At 42.6% G+C, this 15,569-nt stretch overlaps 1 protein-coding gene, 1 long non-coding RNA gene and 4 other non-coding genes across 7 annotated transcripts; 1 reads left to right on the top strand and 5 right to left on the bottom strand.

Annotated features, from left to right (window-relative positions):
* Positions 1-1,545: 1,545 nt before the first annotated feature.
* ctps1a (CTP synthase 1a) lies at positions 1,546-12,149 on the top strand. 2 transcript variants are annotated; one of them, XM_027009785.3, is made up of 19 exons: positions 1,546-2,288; positions 3,148-3,328; positions 3,557-3,727; positions 5,160-5,260; positions 5,397-5,513; positions 5,677-5,760; positions 5,915-5,995; positions 6,729-6,880; positions 7,087-7,219; positions 7,544-7,632; positions 7,907-8,001; positions 8,094-8,156; positions 8,304-8,347; positions 8,456-8,552; positions 8,658-8,713; positions 8,846-8,942; positions 9,674-9,818; positions 11,470-11,564; positions 11,741-12,149. In XM_027009785.3, exons 2-18 carry the CDS (start codon positions 3,151-3,153, stop codon positions 11,552-11,554), a joined length of 1,788 nt encoding a protein of 595 aa, XP_026865586.2. In that variant the 5' UTR covers positions 1,546-2,288; positions 3,148-3,150; the 3' UTR covers positions 11,555-11,564; positions 11,741-12,149. The 2 variants fall into 2 exon arrangements, with proteins under 2 accessions (XP_026865586.2, XP_081572407.1); XM_081716281.1 differs by lacking the exon at positions 3,148-3,328 and having other exon boundaries at positions 1,549-2,288.
* Positions 12,150-12,183: 34 nt separating this feature from the next.
* LOC113577246 (uncharacterized) lies at positions 12,184-15,558 on the bottom strand. Its single transcript, XR_003410603.3, has 8 exons — positions 15,543-15,558; positions 14,427-14,499; positions 13,855-13,918; positions 13,118-13,179; positions 12,893-12,932; positions 12,684-12,733; positions 12,449-12,511; positions 12,184-12,265 (listed from the first exon to the last, which is right to left on the bottom strand). It is a non-coding gene; the product is annotated as an uncharacterized LOC113577246 (long non-coding RNA).
* LOC113577259 (small nucleolar RNA SNORD99) lies at positions 12,577-12,647 on the bottom strand. The gene has a single exon (XR_003410609.1). It is a non-coding gene; the product is annotated as a small nucleolar RNA SNORD99 (small nucleolar RNA).
* Positions 12,996-13,077, bottom strand: LOC113577255 (small nucleolar RNA SNORD103/SNORD85). The gene has a single exon (XR_003410605.1). It is a non-coding gene; the product is annotated as a small nucleolar RNA SNORD103/SNORD85 (small nucleolar RNA).
* On the bottom strand, positions 13,445-13,580 carry LOC113577256 (small nucleolar RNA SNORA16B/SNORA16A family). The gene has a single exon (XR_003410606.2). It is a non-coding gene; the product is annotated as a small nucleolar RNA SNORA16B/SNORA16A family (small nucleolar RNA).
* On the bottom strand, positions 13,999-14,132 carry LOC113577257 (small nucleolar RNA SNORA16B/SNORA16A family). Its single transcript, XR_003410607.1, has one exon. It is a non-coding gene; the product is annotated as a small nucleolar RNA SNORA16B/SNORA16A family (small nucleolar RNA).
* Positions 15,559-15,569: the final 11 nt, after the last annotated feature.

Genomic DNA, 15,569 nt, shown 5'->3' with positions numbered 1-15,569 from the left:
GTGTGTGTGTGTGTGTGTGTGTGTGCGCGTGTGTGTGTGTGTGTGTGTGTGTGTGTGTGTGTGTGTGTGTCTGCTGTGTGTGATGAAGAGGCAGACAGGTCTGATTGACTGCAACTCTCTGAACCTCACTGCTGGACTTGCTCTTTTTAATTAGAGGAAATGGCAGGATAGCTAAAGGTGGTGGTGTGACTGGTGCTGTGTGTGTGTGTGTGTGTGTGTGTGTGTGTGTGTGTGTGTGTGTGTGTGTGTGTGTGTGTGTGTGTGTGTGTGTGTGTGTGAGAGAGAGATAGATAGGAGAGTGTTTGTGGTGGAGGGAGGTAGCGTGGTGGGACTGTACTACTGGGGCAGTTTAATTAAATTTAGCTTTGTGGTCCGAGATGAATTAAAAATGTTTCATCATGTCTGAAAGTGGTTGATAATGTGTGTGGTGGGTCGGTACTATCTGGAGTTTACATGCGCAAAGAGCCACGTCCTCCTGAGTGGTCAGCTCTATTTCTTACTATCTTTCTCTGTGCATTCTTCCTTTCCTCTCTCTCCCTCTCTGTCCCCCCCCCCTTTCTCTGGGAGTAAACTGCATCGGTCCCTTGACTGATCAGCAGTTGTATTCCCTATCGCCCGAAACACAACACAACACCAACAGGCGTTTGATTAGCTTCCTTCCTTACAACTCTTCCATGAGCAGCACGCCACTCCACGCCATACACGCTCCACGCCACTCTCTCTCTCCCTCTCACTGTCTGTAAGGAGCATGGAGTGAGATTGGAGCATGTGTGAATTAGTCTGCGATGAGGGTTAAAAAGGACACTGTGTTATGTGAATAGCCTGGGATGCTGTAAGAATGAGTGTTATGATGAGATATGGCATGTTGTGTAATCAGATATACAAATGAGGAAGTGACCCCCCCATGTACGCTAGTCAACTGCATGGCACCCCAACTCTGAATGATGCACACTGGTGTAATATAGATTTACAGAAGTAGGTTTGTGCATATGGGTATGTGTCTATGTGTGCCACACTGACTTTGTGGAACAGAGGGTCCTGTGCAAATAGTCAGGCCCTCCCACATCTTGCTGACAGCCCAAGGCAGTAGATTTTGATTTTTTTTTTTCCTCAGTAACTCCCTCCTCTATGCTGTTCCCCTAAGTTTAAGCCTACCAGATGCTGCCATTACATTACTCTTGGAGTTAACAATTCATTCCACTCAGTGTTGAATCATCTCTTATGAGTCGTGCTAACATTTCAAGGACCTAATAGTTAGCTAATAGTTAATGTTGAATGAGTCCTGCAAGAGACGACTCATTTCAAGGTCAGTACTGTTGAGACTAGTGCGTCGTGACAGGCGGCAGGACGATATCGCCACCTGTTGGAGAATTTAAGCAATGTTTTCTAAATGTATATTGAATATTAAACAATAATTGTGAAAATAGTGTATAATGGCGTCACTAAAACGACAAAAAAATACTGTATAATATATGCCCCAAGACAAACTTAATCGATATTTTTTATACGTTTTTAAGGGTACTAAATGATATTGCTCTACATTTGTGGAGGGTGTAATATGTGAAGCAACAGAAAACGGCCAACTCCTCAAGGTTTGACAAAGTAGTTGGTTACCAGCTAATCGATGTTGATGTACGGGTCAGCATCGATGTTGATGTACGGGTCAATTTTAATGGCTGGTGCTGGCACCATAATACGCTTGCCATCAGTAGCGAAAGAAATTCTATCAAACTAAAAGTCACTAACCTATTAAAATAAGAAAAACGAAACTTTGAACGGTAAGTCGTTTAATTTAAAACACTGGTTTCAGAAAATTCATAACTTGAATATAAAAGTCTTACCAATATTGCATTTTTTTAAATCAGCAGAGAGGTTTATAAATTTGGGAGACACAAACATTTCTTGAGACCTCGCTAAACAGAGAAGTTATTTATTTATCTCTCCGGCTATTCAGATTGCTAACATTAGAGTGGAATAGAAGTGTAGCATGCTTTACATTTGGAATTTGATTATGAAGCAGTTGTGCAATTGACGGTCATACAGTAGGCGAACGTAGACAGAGCCTTTTATTCTGAAAAACCCTTGTAAGTTCCATGCCTCTTGTTCCGAGGTCATAGAAACACGTGTAGGACACTTTGAATGTTTTACTAGGACCGGTTAAACTTTCCCGGGTATTTGTATTCAGCTGGCTTTCCACGTTTTAGAAGCAAACTGTCTTTAAGATCGTCTGTAACTGCGACAAATAAAACTACACCAAATCAAGTCAACGTGTCTTCATTTACTCACAGGTGAGTCAGTGAACCTCTATTGTACTGCTGAAATTAGCACTTTTTTTTTTAGCTAACTTAGTCAAGCTACGATAGTTATCCACGTTATACGTTGACTTTGTACGAATGCGGTTAGCTAACTCGCTGTTTATCAAAGATTTGTAGCTATAGTATACCCAATTTTATATTTCTATCTTTAAGAAGCGGGATGTATCGATAAAGTGAATAATTCGCTACACTGTTTTACCACTTATTTCTATCTAGCAGTTAATGGTAATCTGAGCCACATTGCTACGTTACCTATGGAAAATGAGGAAGCAACAAAACTAATCACAGTTGCTAGTCGGTCTGCGATAGTTGTATTTAGCTAGCCACCGATTTGGTTTATTACAACTCTAACACAGTGTGATCTTGCTTTTAAAATACTATGTTTACGTATTGCTCTGGCTAGCTGTGTGTGCGGTGTCGGCTTTCGAAAGCTTGCTATTAGGTCGTTAGCTAACTAGTTACATGCTTTACTCTTTAAACATTGTAACATTAACCTTAGCTACATTATGTCGTCTTTGTCAAATGTGTCAAACAGAACGAGTTCTGAAGTAAACTGTGGTGTGCTATCTTGTTTTGTACGCAACCGTGCATCCACATGGCTATTTAGTTAGCATTAGCTGTCTTACTGACTGGGGCGTTATCCAAGGTTCAGACGCCGACCTCCGGGTTCACGTTGCTGAACCTTTGGAAAGAGACAGTGTGCTCAGCAGAACTGTGCTACGATAAGGGCTGCAGCAGTTGTTGCTCAATAAACAGCATCGTTGGCTACGTTTACAGTTTAAATGAACGTGTGCTGCTCTGCCTTTATGACCATATTCTGTCTGTTGCGCAGCCAATGAACGCTACAATGAAGTATATTCTGGTCACGGGTGGTGTAATCTCGGGGATTGGTAAAGGTATCATCGCCAGCAGCGTCGGCACGATACTAAAGTCCTGCGGTCTTCACGTCACAGCCATTAAAATTGACCCGTACATCAACATCGATGCTGGCACCTTCTCCCCTTACGAACACGGTAAAGTGGCAGCGCACCATTTACACTGCTGTTCCGAATCGACTGTCGATCAGATCCATTTAGTCCAGTCGGAACGTTTTGCCAGTAAATAATGGAGAGTAAGTAATGTTAACAGACCTGGTCCTGGTGGATTATTGTGTGTGTTTTAATGTTGCTGTCGACATAAAGCCCGGTTTTTGCCTCTTGGCTCACTGTGCTGAAGCCTGAGTTGGTCTGTGTTATATCCAGGTGAAGTTTTTGTGCTGGACGATGGGGGAGAGGTGGATTTGGACCTGGGGAACTATGAGCGATTCCTGGACATTCGGTTGACCAGAGACAACAACCTCACCACCGGCAAGATCTATCAGTCAGTTATTAACAAAGAGCGAAGAGGAGACTACCTGGGCAAAACTGTACAGGGTAAGATGCTTTTCTCTGGAGTGTGGGCAGTAGAAAATGTATTTCTCTCTCTCTCTCTCAAGCAGGGATGCTGGTGACAGTTTTACTTGATTTTACTTACAGGCTTTGATACTGTAGGCACTGTAGATATCAGTAGTACAGGCAATATTAGTAGTGCTGTCTTGTTATATTAACTCAGTGCTTAGCTAGTTTTTAAAAATGAATATTTAATAGTATAACATTACTTGTACAATTAAGCAGTGCAAGAAAATAAGCCCAGCATTATATGCAGATGAAATATGAAAGAAAATTTGGGTCTAATTCCTGGTTGAAACTAGTAAAGTCACTGGTGTGACAGTTTAATGGTCAGAGATGATGGGCTTTCTCTCAGAACAGTAAGTGCAGACTCTTGTACATCAGTGTGCACATTAACATGGTAACGAGTACCTGTGGCTGCTGTAAGGTGATGGTTTCATTTACATTTACGGCATTTAGCAGAGCGACTTACAAAAGTGCTTTGTCATTTACTCATAGAATATATCCTAGCCAGTACAGTAGGTTAGAGTCCAATATACCAATGAAGTAGAATACTTCTGAAATACAGGGATCAATTCTGGACAATGATGATTGCAATAAACAACAGGTACTAGAGTTTGTTAGTCAACAAAGGAGCAGTCAACATCAGTGCAATCAACAATACCCTAAAATAAGTACTAGTTTCAGTTAGTTAACATAGGATCAGGGTCAGTGGTCATTTAGATATTTCCACAAATAGATGGGTCTTCAGTCTGTGCTTGAAGACTACAAAGGACTCTGCTGTCTGGATGTGGAAGTTCGTTCCACCATCTAGGAGCCAGGACGGAGAATATTCTTGATTCTTGTCTTAGAATGCTTCAAGTCTCATGGATTTCAAGCTGAGCCATACTTGAGCTTCAAAGTACTTGAGGTACAGATTGGACTTTGACCATTGACATCATGTGTGGAGGGTCTGTTTTGGAGCCTCTTTGATCTAGTCTTCCATCCTAACCGATTGGTTGATCCAGCTAGAATCTGCAGTTTGAACTGTTCTTTTGAAGTGCAAATGTTTATACAAGAGCAGTAATCATAAAAAAAATCATACCGCTTTTGAAAAAGTATGTTGCGTGTTTTTGTGTAACCCAGTATTTCTGGCACTCATAAAACAGCACCGTGAGCTGATAATTCTGTTGCTTCACCTAAGGCCTTTGTTGTTGTACACGTCACCTTTTCAAATGAAAACGAAGCCGTTTGTAATGCTAAAGACTCCTTGTTCTAACGTCAGCGGAGTCGTAACACAACAGTCGGTGGTCTCTACTGAAAGTCCTCCCAACTCCCTGTTCCACTTCAGTCTCGCTACACTGTAGTGCACGTAGCAGCCATTACAATGAATTTAACCTCCACTCACTCGTTTGGGTGAATGAATTGTTCATTGCAGTGGTACCGCACATAACTGATGCCATTCAGGACTGGGTGATGAAGCAAGCCAAGGTACCAGTGGACGATGATGGCATGGAACCTCAAGTGTGCGTCATAGAGGTGAGTGCTTTGGCTCCAGCCAACAGGAGCTCTACTGGCCACGCTGAGTTTTTTAAAACTTTTATTTATTTATTTATTTATTTAAAAAAGCTCCATGGCCCACCTTCTGATTTTGCACGGGCGCTTGTCTCCGCAGCTGGGCGGCACAGTCGGAGACATAGAGAGCATGCCTTTCATCGAGGCCTTCCGCCAGTTCCAGTTCAAAGCCAAGAGGGAGAACTTCTGCAACATCCACGTCAGTCTGGTTCCTCAGGTGAGACTCATTGACAAGAACGCTGGCCCTGCTGCAGAAGGCTAACCGCAGCACGAGTGTTCCTCATTGCCTCTCGTAGCCTACAGCTCAGTGCTAGGTTGGCTGAGCTTTCAAACGACAGTCACCATTATGTTCTTGGTTTGCCTTGTGTCTGATAATCCAGCCCAGTGCCACCGGTGAGCAGAAGACCAAACCAACACAGAACAGCGTGAGGGAGCTGAGAGGGCTCGGCATATCTCCAGACCTGGTGAACAAATCTTCTCCTCTTACAATGAACTTGCCACGAAGCCTAACAGCCTGGTTACAGAGCAGGGCACAATTTAAGACCCTGTCACTACAGCAGTGTGATGGTGTGAGTGATTTTATATTTCTCTTTTTTCTTTTCTTTATCCCCAACCAAGATCATGTGCCGCTGCTCCACACCCCTCGATAACTCGGTAAAGGAGAAGATCTCCATGTTTTGCCATGTGCAACCCGAACAGGTGAGGTTCAGGAGCCAAGGTTTTTTGTAACAGTCCGAAGTACGTTATTAAGCTTCCTGTCTGTGTAAAAGAACCCCCTATGTGTTGTGATTTGATGTTTGGATATGCTAGCGAGATGCTATTGTTGTCTGTGTTGCTGGACATCTGGGCTAGGAGTCTGCAGTCAGTCGAACACAGAAGCTCAGTGTCGTGCTAGTGCTCAAGATGTTTTACCATGATGGAGGTAAAACCTCCTTTACAATGGGTCAAGTTTCCACATGCATTTCACTTTGCTTTTCTGATTTCTCTAAAGTAGAGAAATCAGAGTTGTAAACTTTAGCACTTACTGCCATCCATCTTCTGCTAGTGCTACAGCAGAGCACATTGGGGGAAAAAAAATTGTATTACATGACACACCTGTCCAGGCACATAGGTGCCTCCTTACAGACGTATTTTTTGACTAATCATGTATTTGAAGCATACAATGCATTAGTAGGAACCAATAAGTGGAATCAATTTTTTTATTTATTTATTATTTTTAAGTGGGTACCTAGTTCTTGGAATTTAGGATCTGGTTCTGAACCAGAACCAGGTTTCAAGACCTGCCCCTAACCTTGATCATTGATTAGGCAATTTAAAAAGGCTGGTATTTTGAGTTCATATTTGCAAATGCACCAGTCAAGAAAATGCCCAGGGCGTTTTGAACATTACAGGTCTGTATCGCCAATTTTCCATGCCCTCTGCTCCTGCCCAGGTGATCTGCGTCCATGATGTCTCGTCCATCTACAGAGTGCCCCTCCTGCTGGAGGACCAGGGTGTGGTGAATTATTTCTGCCGCCGGCTGGACCTGCCGATCGAGAGCAGGCCCCGGAAGATGCTGACCAAGTGGAAGGAGATGTCCGATAGGTGTGCCACATGCGGGTGTCCTATAGGGCTGGTCTTCCAGACGCTGATGGTTTTGTTTGTTTGATGACGGATAAAAAAACCCCCCCACAGTTTAACTAGTAGTTTAATAGTCTATTAGTAACGCACATTACACTGGATTTTGGTCAGCACAACATCTATCGCATTTTCAGTATTTACACATGCATTTGGTGACACGTTTGTCATAGGTCGGACAGATTGCTGGAGCACTGCTCCATCGCCCTGGTGGGGAAGTACACAAAGTTCTCAGACTCGTACGCATCGGTCATCAAGGCCCTGGAGCACTCGGCACTCGCCATTAGCCAAAAGCTGGAGGTTAAGGTGAGCGCAAGTGCCCGTCTCATTCCCGTCCCACCTCATCCTCGGCCCCTTTGTTCCGGACCGATGGTCCTGCATTGAAGCCACAGAACTAAGACCAGTGGAAGAAGCCCAGGCTGCCGTTCTGATATGTGGAAAGGGCTCAGGCAGGTGTGGCTGGCTGCCTACTTCATACGCACTTGCATTGTGGTGGTGTTGAAAGGGCTGGGGCTTGAAGTGGTTAGCCAATCATGGTGGTCTTCAGCAGCTCTGTTTAATCCTTTCTTTTGTCTTGACATCCATGCTTGACCTCCTACCCTTTTTCTCTCTCGTTCCTTCTTTTTATAGTATATCGACTCTGCGGACTTGGAGCCTGCTACCTTACAGGAGGAACCCGTGAAGTATCATGAAGCCTGGCAGAAGCTGTGCAGCGCAGAGTGAGTGAACTAATTACAACCTCCGTTACATGATCAGTGTTGGCACGAGAAAGAGGAATGCCTGGTGAGCTGATCTTGGATCAGGTCACAGTCAGTTGTAACCAATGGTAAATGAATGTATTGGTCCTGCTATTGCTTTAAAATAAATAAATAAAAATCTAACTGAAGGCCTGGTTGAAGTAGGATTGTCAGATCTTGGCTGCTGTGTTTGGCTGTGACCCAGCCAGATGGTTGAGTGTGGAGTTTAATAGTTCTGGTTTTTCTGTGCTGGCAGTGGTATCCTGGTACCAGGAGGTTTTGGAGTAAGAGGGACGGAAGGCAAGATGCACGCCATCAGCTGGGCTCGAAAGCAGAAGAAGCCTTTCTTGGGTAAGCGCTAACATTTCAAGGGAGTTCCTGATCCTACGTCCTGATGACCCCTCCTTGCAAAATGGTTCACTGGTATGTTTTGATGCGTTCAGGTGTGTGTTTGGGAATGCAGCTCGCAGTTTGTGAGTTTGCCAGGAATGTTCTGGGCTGGGCAGGTAAGTGCCAGTGCTTTCTTCCTCATCCATGTCCTTCGTTGAGCTGGGTTTTAACTTCCATTTTATGCTCCTGCTGCACTGAAATTTCCGAGCTTGCATTATTCATCCGTCTCTTGTATTTTCCCACCTGTTCCATGTGTTCAACAGATGCCAACTCCACGGAGTTTGACCCAGAATCAAAACACCCTGTGGTGAGCTACTGTTTTTAGGGTTTATCTCAAACTATGACAGATGGAGCCAGTAAGACCAATGGATACAATTGATTGACTCTAAAAAGACATTTGATTGGTGTCTTGTAGGTGATTGACATGCCTGAGCACAATCCTGGACAAATGGGCGGCACAATGAGGCTGGGAAAGAGGCGTACCATCTTTAAGACAAAATCCAGCATCTTGAGTAAGAATCCCTTTAAACAACAATTTAATTCAATCCTGAAACCTAATACAGGGCACATTGCACAATATTTGTGATCTGAATTAAATCAAATGCATTTTCTTTCAGGAAAACTTTATGGGGATGCAGACCATGTGGATGAAAGGCACAGACACCGTTTTGAAGTACGATCCCTCCAGACAGTGCTATTCCCTGTTTGAATCTCAGATAAATTAGTTCATGCGTCCGGTTTAATCTGACTCACCAACTTGCTGTTCTAGGATGTGAAGTGATGCAGTATAATTGTACCTGTGCAGGTGAACCCAGAACTGAAGCAGCATTTTGAGGAGAAAGGCTTCCACTTCGTGGGGCAGGATATGGAGGGAGAGAGGATGGAGATCATAGAGCTGGAGGGTGAGCATGGCCGGCTTTGTTTCCACGACGATGACATGCAACACAGGATGTATGGTGGCCAGCTTCGGTGCAGTAAACCTGCAGTGACGCAGGGGAAGTGGGTGTACGCAAGGATCGGGGGGGATGTGTGAGGTTTGTGTGAATAGATGCAGTTGGTTCTGTGCTGAACATACAGAGGAGAAATTTGCAGGTGGATATCCTCTCATCTTCCTTTATCAAAGGTGGTCAGTTTTCCATACATTTGGATCAAACCATTTTAGACATAAGGCACGTTTTGCAATTGGATATTCACTGAAGCATAAAATGTGTGTGAAATTGTTTCTAAACAATCCAATATCCTTTTACAGTTTGTAAATCTAGCATAAATGCCTTGTTTGTACAGAATGCTACATTTTGTACAAATCTCTCACACACACTGAAGATTGCAGGGAGTAACTGCCATGTACTGTGGTTAAAGATGTAGAGATAGAAAGAGATGTGTAGTATACAAGGGTTCCAAAGAAAGGGTTTCAGAGAGAGGTCCTTCATCAGCTGTGCAAGCAAAGTGTGTTTGGAGTTCAGGGACTGATTTCACTTCCCAGAACTTCAGATGTTGCACAGCTGATAAAGGATGTCCTTCTGAAATGTTCAGTTTCTCTGAAAACCTTGTTTACTACAAGCGGTGGGTGGTGGTGGTAGTGTTTGCCTTGAAACTCATATAGCCACTGACCAGACTTTCTTCTCCACGTCAGACCATCCCTATTTTGTGGGCGTGCAGTACCACCCGGAGTTCACATCCAGACCGATCAAGCCTTCCCCTCCCTACTTTGGCCTGCTGCTGGCTGCAGCGGGGAAGCTGCACAGCTACCTTCAGAAAGGATGCCGCCTCTCGCCACGGTACGAAGCTCAAGCCTTGAACTGCATTTGAAGATCATGATACAACTTGGACTGCATGGAACGGCCAAAGCAAATAGGCTAATGTGGCTAACGGTGAATGGAAGATAGCAGTCTACGATTAGCATGCTGTCATTTGACCACTGAGACCACTGAAGACCACTGAAGCCCCGTGTGAGGTTTTTCGTCTGTGCCATGTTCTTCTGTCTGTATAAATGTAAAAAAAAAAATAGGTGTTTTGGAAAATTGCCTTTGTCGCACACTGGTAAGCAGAAATAAGACAAAAATATTTTGTCTACATATATTCTCCCAAATATCACTGGGACGCTTTTAAGCACAAGATTAAGGAGTCAAAAAACAAAATTTACATTTACTCATAGAATATATATCCTAGCCACTACAGTAGATTAGAGGTCAAAGTACCAATGACCTAGAATGCTGTTGAAGTACAGGGATCGCTGTTGATGCCTAGAAGTGCATAACACACAAGCTCTATAACAGACAACAATAAATGTAATAAACAATACCCTACAATAAATACTAGAGATTCAGCAAGTCAACATAGCAGTAGGATCAGTGTTCATTTAAATTAGCTAGTGATGAGTGATTACTACTATACGTGGAAACATAAGACTACCACCTGTGTTTGTAGTTGTCTTCCAATGGTGCACCTTCAGTTTCATCAAGGCAGCTTAATTTTGTTTGCAGTTGACCGCTGTCTTGGTTGGCTAAAGCTATTGTAATAGCGGCTATGATGCACTTAGCTGGCTAGCTGATGCTGTGTAATTTGTCTTCTGTTCATAGCTTTCTCGGAGTATCTTACAAGCTTAAACTACACTACCCAGTAGGACCAGAATTAACATGGTTTACACCCTACACTGCCTTTAAAAGGTTGACAAAGAGATGGATTGATGTCAGTGCTGTAGCTGACCTCAATCAATATATTAATGCGTTGTAGTATTACCTTATATGTAGCGATATTCGACTAACTTAAAGGGGCAACAAGTATTTTAGTAATGATTCTTCACATTATAAAACAGCCATTATACTGCCTCCTAGTGGCCTGGATGTGAGTGCGTGCTAAATCCATTTTAAACATGGATGTCTGCGTGGGGGCACCTGCTCTATGGAGCATACTGGCTCATTTGAGTACTAACAAAGTAATTTGAATTATCTCGGTTTTGTTTTTTTTTTAAAAGTGAAAATATGTTTCACAAAAAATAGTTTGCTACTTTTTGGTGGTAAAATGACGATGCTTAAATATTCTCCCAGTTCAGAGAACCCAGTAATACTTGGATGGAGAAATTACATGGAATGAAATATCAAATGTTAAATGTTTAGCACAGGTTGCAACACTTAGAAAAAAATTCCAGAGAAACTGTTTAGACCCAGAGTGCCTAAATCAGACATGGCACCCAGCTTCAGTGGTCAGTTTGGTTTTGTTAACCCTTAGTTTGATGAAATTGCTTGAGGGCTAGTGAGGTGATTTCTTGGCCTGTGTTGAGGGATAAGACACTTTCTCCAATGTGAACTAGCTAGTTAAAAAATTAACACAGCTCTGACCATCTGTACAGCACAGTGAACTTGCTGACTATAGGAAATGTTGCAAATTGTCGTTACATGCCCACAGGTTGTTTCTCTCCTGTCCTTCCAGAGACACATACAGTGACCACAGTGGCAGCAGTTCTCCAGACTCAGAGATAGCAGAATTCAAGCTACCCTCCCTTTCCCAGGACTGACCCCTGAACAGTATGTTCCCCAGAATGCTGGCTCCAGTCAGTGGTTGACATGTTTATATCCAACATCTAGCCAATGAAAAGTATGACCATCCAGTTAATGACAATGTTAAAACAGGGCTTTCTAGGTGTTTATATGGGGCCTTGGTACACTTGATTTGTACTTAATAGATTTCTCCTTGTGTGCAGGACTGCAGTGAAAGGCACTGAAGACTGTTTTAATGCATGCAGCCAACCACCCCCTGCCACTCCAATGGTTGTTTATCCACAATGCGTCTGTTCATTTTCAGTAACAATAGTACTAATACTGTTAACTATGTGTTCAATGGCAATGAATTACAATATTGAGCAGGTGGCTGGGTACTTTTTAAAAGGCTTTAAAAACATTAGCCCATGTAAGCTATATTGCACCAGAGCTCAACCTACACCTTAAAGCAGTTCCTTACATGAAGTTATTATTCAAGCAGAAGAGCTTAAAGTATTTAAGTTATCATTATGAACTTTACAAGATTCTTCTGGAGGTAAGAATTACACAGCAAGTCATTTTTATTAAACTGAAAGCTCAATGTTTATTATATAAATAAAGTGGTTAAAAGACCATTATGAGTCATCCCTCTAGAAAAGAAACAGGAAACCTTTAAAAATCAATTTTATTTTGCATTCCATTTAACAGAAGTTGAAATCCTCATGGGTTTTAGCCAGCTCACATCCATCCTGAGCAAGAAAGGGGGGAGAAGGCCATCAGTGACACAATACATACTGCTCTTCAATTCCACCCCAATCCCAAGCTCAGTCCCATATCCGCATGTTTCATCCAACAGTCCAATTTGAACAAAGGGTTTCATCACTGACTTGGATTCCTGACTATAGTAAGGACCTATACTGGTCAAGGCTTACCAATAACTGGACGTGGCATGACATTGTTACAGCCCTCTCCACAGGTGGCTCAGGTCTACTGGACTGAAGGAGAAACCAGAACATATTCAGAAGACTTACACAGCAGAAGTAAAGCAGCACATGCTGCCTTCTGATCTCAGTCCCATATCCGCAAGTGTCACCCAGCAGTCACTAATCAAACAAGTCATCCTTGATCAGTATAAAGCAAGTTCTGATCTATAGTGAACAGACATACCTGGCATTTGACTTCAAGCATACACCTTGGACCTTTGCACCAGGGCAGCCCTAGCCAAGAAAATGAACATCGTTTTGGATCAAGTGTACAGTCATGGATATTTCTGTAGGGCAGTCGGTGTCCCCCTTGCATGTTAGAATCTCATGCGCAAGAGCAGAAACTCCAGAAACATGCAAAAACCCACAAGAACTCAAATCTACTGTTCTCACCTGTCGCTCACGACCCAGGCCCCTGAAGAGGTTTACAGATCTAAAAATAAACAAACTTTATGAAGTACAAGAGCAGGTGAAGTCCAAGAGCTGTTCTACACAGCCTGACTCAGGAAAATGAGGATTTAAGATTGTCTCATAACAGATCTGCTCTCAGATAGGGCAAGTGGGTCATCATAGTCAAGTCAAAGTTAAGTGGTAAGCAAGAAAGGCATTTCAGTTTACCCCTTTCCCGTAGAGCTCTGGGCGATCACCTCAGTCCCTCCTTCAGCAAAACAGGAACGCAGCTAAAAGGAAACCGGTAACATTTAAATACATTTAAAGCAAGTAACAGAACAGTAGATTGGCCAGTGTCAGATTAGCAACCAAATATTTCTCTAGCTCAGAATTCAGATTATGACAACTGGAGTTGCTATCAGATTACCAGCACTGATACGTAGCATTCCGTCTGGAGTAAAATATAGGCAGCTGCAAATACACCATTGATGGGTGCAAAGTAGCCACACGCTAGAATACGTATTTACTAATCCAGTGGCTACTGCAGTACCAGCAGTTTGTCCTTTCATTTAATGTTGCTGAAACGACTAAAGTAGCAGTCGTACAGCGACCGTCGGTAAAAGTAATACTATAGGTCTCTTTTTGACCGTACCTGCTACAAGTAACAGGGACGACTTCGATAAAGACCACACAGGCGCATGCAAAGGTACACGTGGAAGTGTTAACCCAGTGGTTAAAGTACTTGACTTGTAATGGGAAGGCTGCTGGTTCAAGCCCCACCACCTCCAAGTTTCCACTGTTGGGTCCCTGAGCAAGACCCTTAACCCTCAATTGCGCAAGTTGTAGACAATCAATTGCGGCTCAAGTCGTTTTGGATAAAAGCGTCAGCTAAAAGCCGTAAATGTAACAGTTAACTCAACTAATGGAGCAAGTTTCACGTATATCCTTAGAATTTGCGTCGTTACCTTGATCGGAGTGCTGGCGGATGCATTTCATGGCAAAGCTGCCTACGATTCTGCGCAGTCTTGACTGTAACGAATCAAAATGAGATTGAGTGGCGCATACTTGATGGTGCAAGGTTTTTAGGACACGCTTTTAAAATTGACGTCGACTATCCTACCACAAATGTTGCCGTCAGCTATACACAAAAAACTGAGCAGCGACCGTCGGTGGAAGTTATACTGTAGGCTCCTTGGTGACCGATTTAAGCACAATATGTACAAAATCGACGTTAGGGGCCGGGAGAAACTCCTAAATATGCACTTGTTAGCAGCTACAACTAAATTACAGCAAAGCATAGTTTCACACAATATGTAGTTGTTGGAGCTTATGATAGGCTGCAGTATTTTTAAATGAATGGACTTGCAGCGTTGTTGGCCGTGTGAGGCATGAGATCAAGTTAACGTGCAAAAGTTCAATGTATTGTTTTACTCATTGGTAATCTCGAAAGCCACATATTATTAAAGTCGAATAACACAAAATTAGAACCAAATAACCGCCACAACACTTTGGATGGTTAAGGATTACAAATACGTACCCATACTGCCGGCATACTTCGCGAAAAGGAAGCGAGCTGGCGGCGTTTCCTCTTATTTCCCCGCTCCTTTTCGCTGATTGGCCGGAGGATTGCGTTAAAGCACAGAGCATCATGGGAGTTATAGTTCGAAATAATAATAAAAAAAAGCTTGGGTATAATCATGTAGAATTTGTTTTATAATGTAAATAATGCATTTGGTATGGTATATAGGTAGAAATCCATAGTTGTATGATGGCATAACTTTATCCTGTGGGTTAATACACAACATATTTCTTTCTCTGTGCTTCCAAATACAGCGCCAGATTACTGATCTTATGTAACTGTCAGGATATAGTTTAAATTTAACAATGAATATTAGCATTAAAATAGTTGGAAAAGTGAGAAAATGGCTCTAAATTAGAAAAAGCGGAAACCACATGAGCACATTAGTCGCCAAGTGGAGTAATCATTCAAAGAATAAATGTTATTGGATACAAAGCATAGACGGTATATAACAAGGCCCGTTTGTCATATAGGCATATATTCTTAAAAGGTTTGGCTATCCAGATATCACGTATAGATGGGCAGGTGGAATAATCAAAAATATATTTCGTGATCCAACGTCTTGACTTTTTATCCTAGTCACGTGTTCAGGACCATGGACAGGGCTAATAACTGCCTCGTTCCATGATCAAATGGATACGGTTTAAGTTTAGTAGCAAGAATAATTTAACATTGGGACACAGTCATACAAGCTACTTAACTACATACATATACCCTAGTCGTAAAACTCTGATCTTCAGATAAATCGCTAATATGCAAAATTCCCACGATGAATTAACACACCAATTGATCGTTTTTGCGCAGCTGTAAAAGCTCGTAACAGTTGATTTAAAAGTGCGGATACTGCTGTGTTCACGGAGCTGTCAGATCTTTATTGCTGTCCTTTGGGCGCGGATTTATTACGACCATTCACCTTTGCGCACAGAAATGTATAATCCTATAGTAAAAGTAATTTCACAGCATTTAAATTACAGCACGGTTAACGATTACACTTCGAAGGTTCCCATATAATCTCTTATCAGAAGCCCTGTCACAGTGTCCCTGCAGCGCCTGCAATATTTAATTCACTCTTACCGTGTTGATTTTTGTCCAGCTCTACTT

The sequence above is a fragment of the Electrophorus electricus genome, chromosome 6 (assembly GCF_041902795.1).
Source record: "Electrophorus electricus isolate QZ-2024a chromosome 6, ASM4190279v1, whole genome shotgun sequence".
In the NCBI taxonomy this organism is placed as follows: domain Eukaryota; kingdom Metazoa; phylum Chordata; class Actinopteri; order Gymnotiformes; family Gymnotidae; genus Electrophorus; species Electrophorus electricus.
This window is presented reverse-complemented; position numbering and strand designations above follow the sequence as displayed.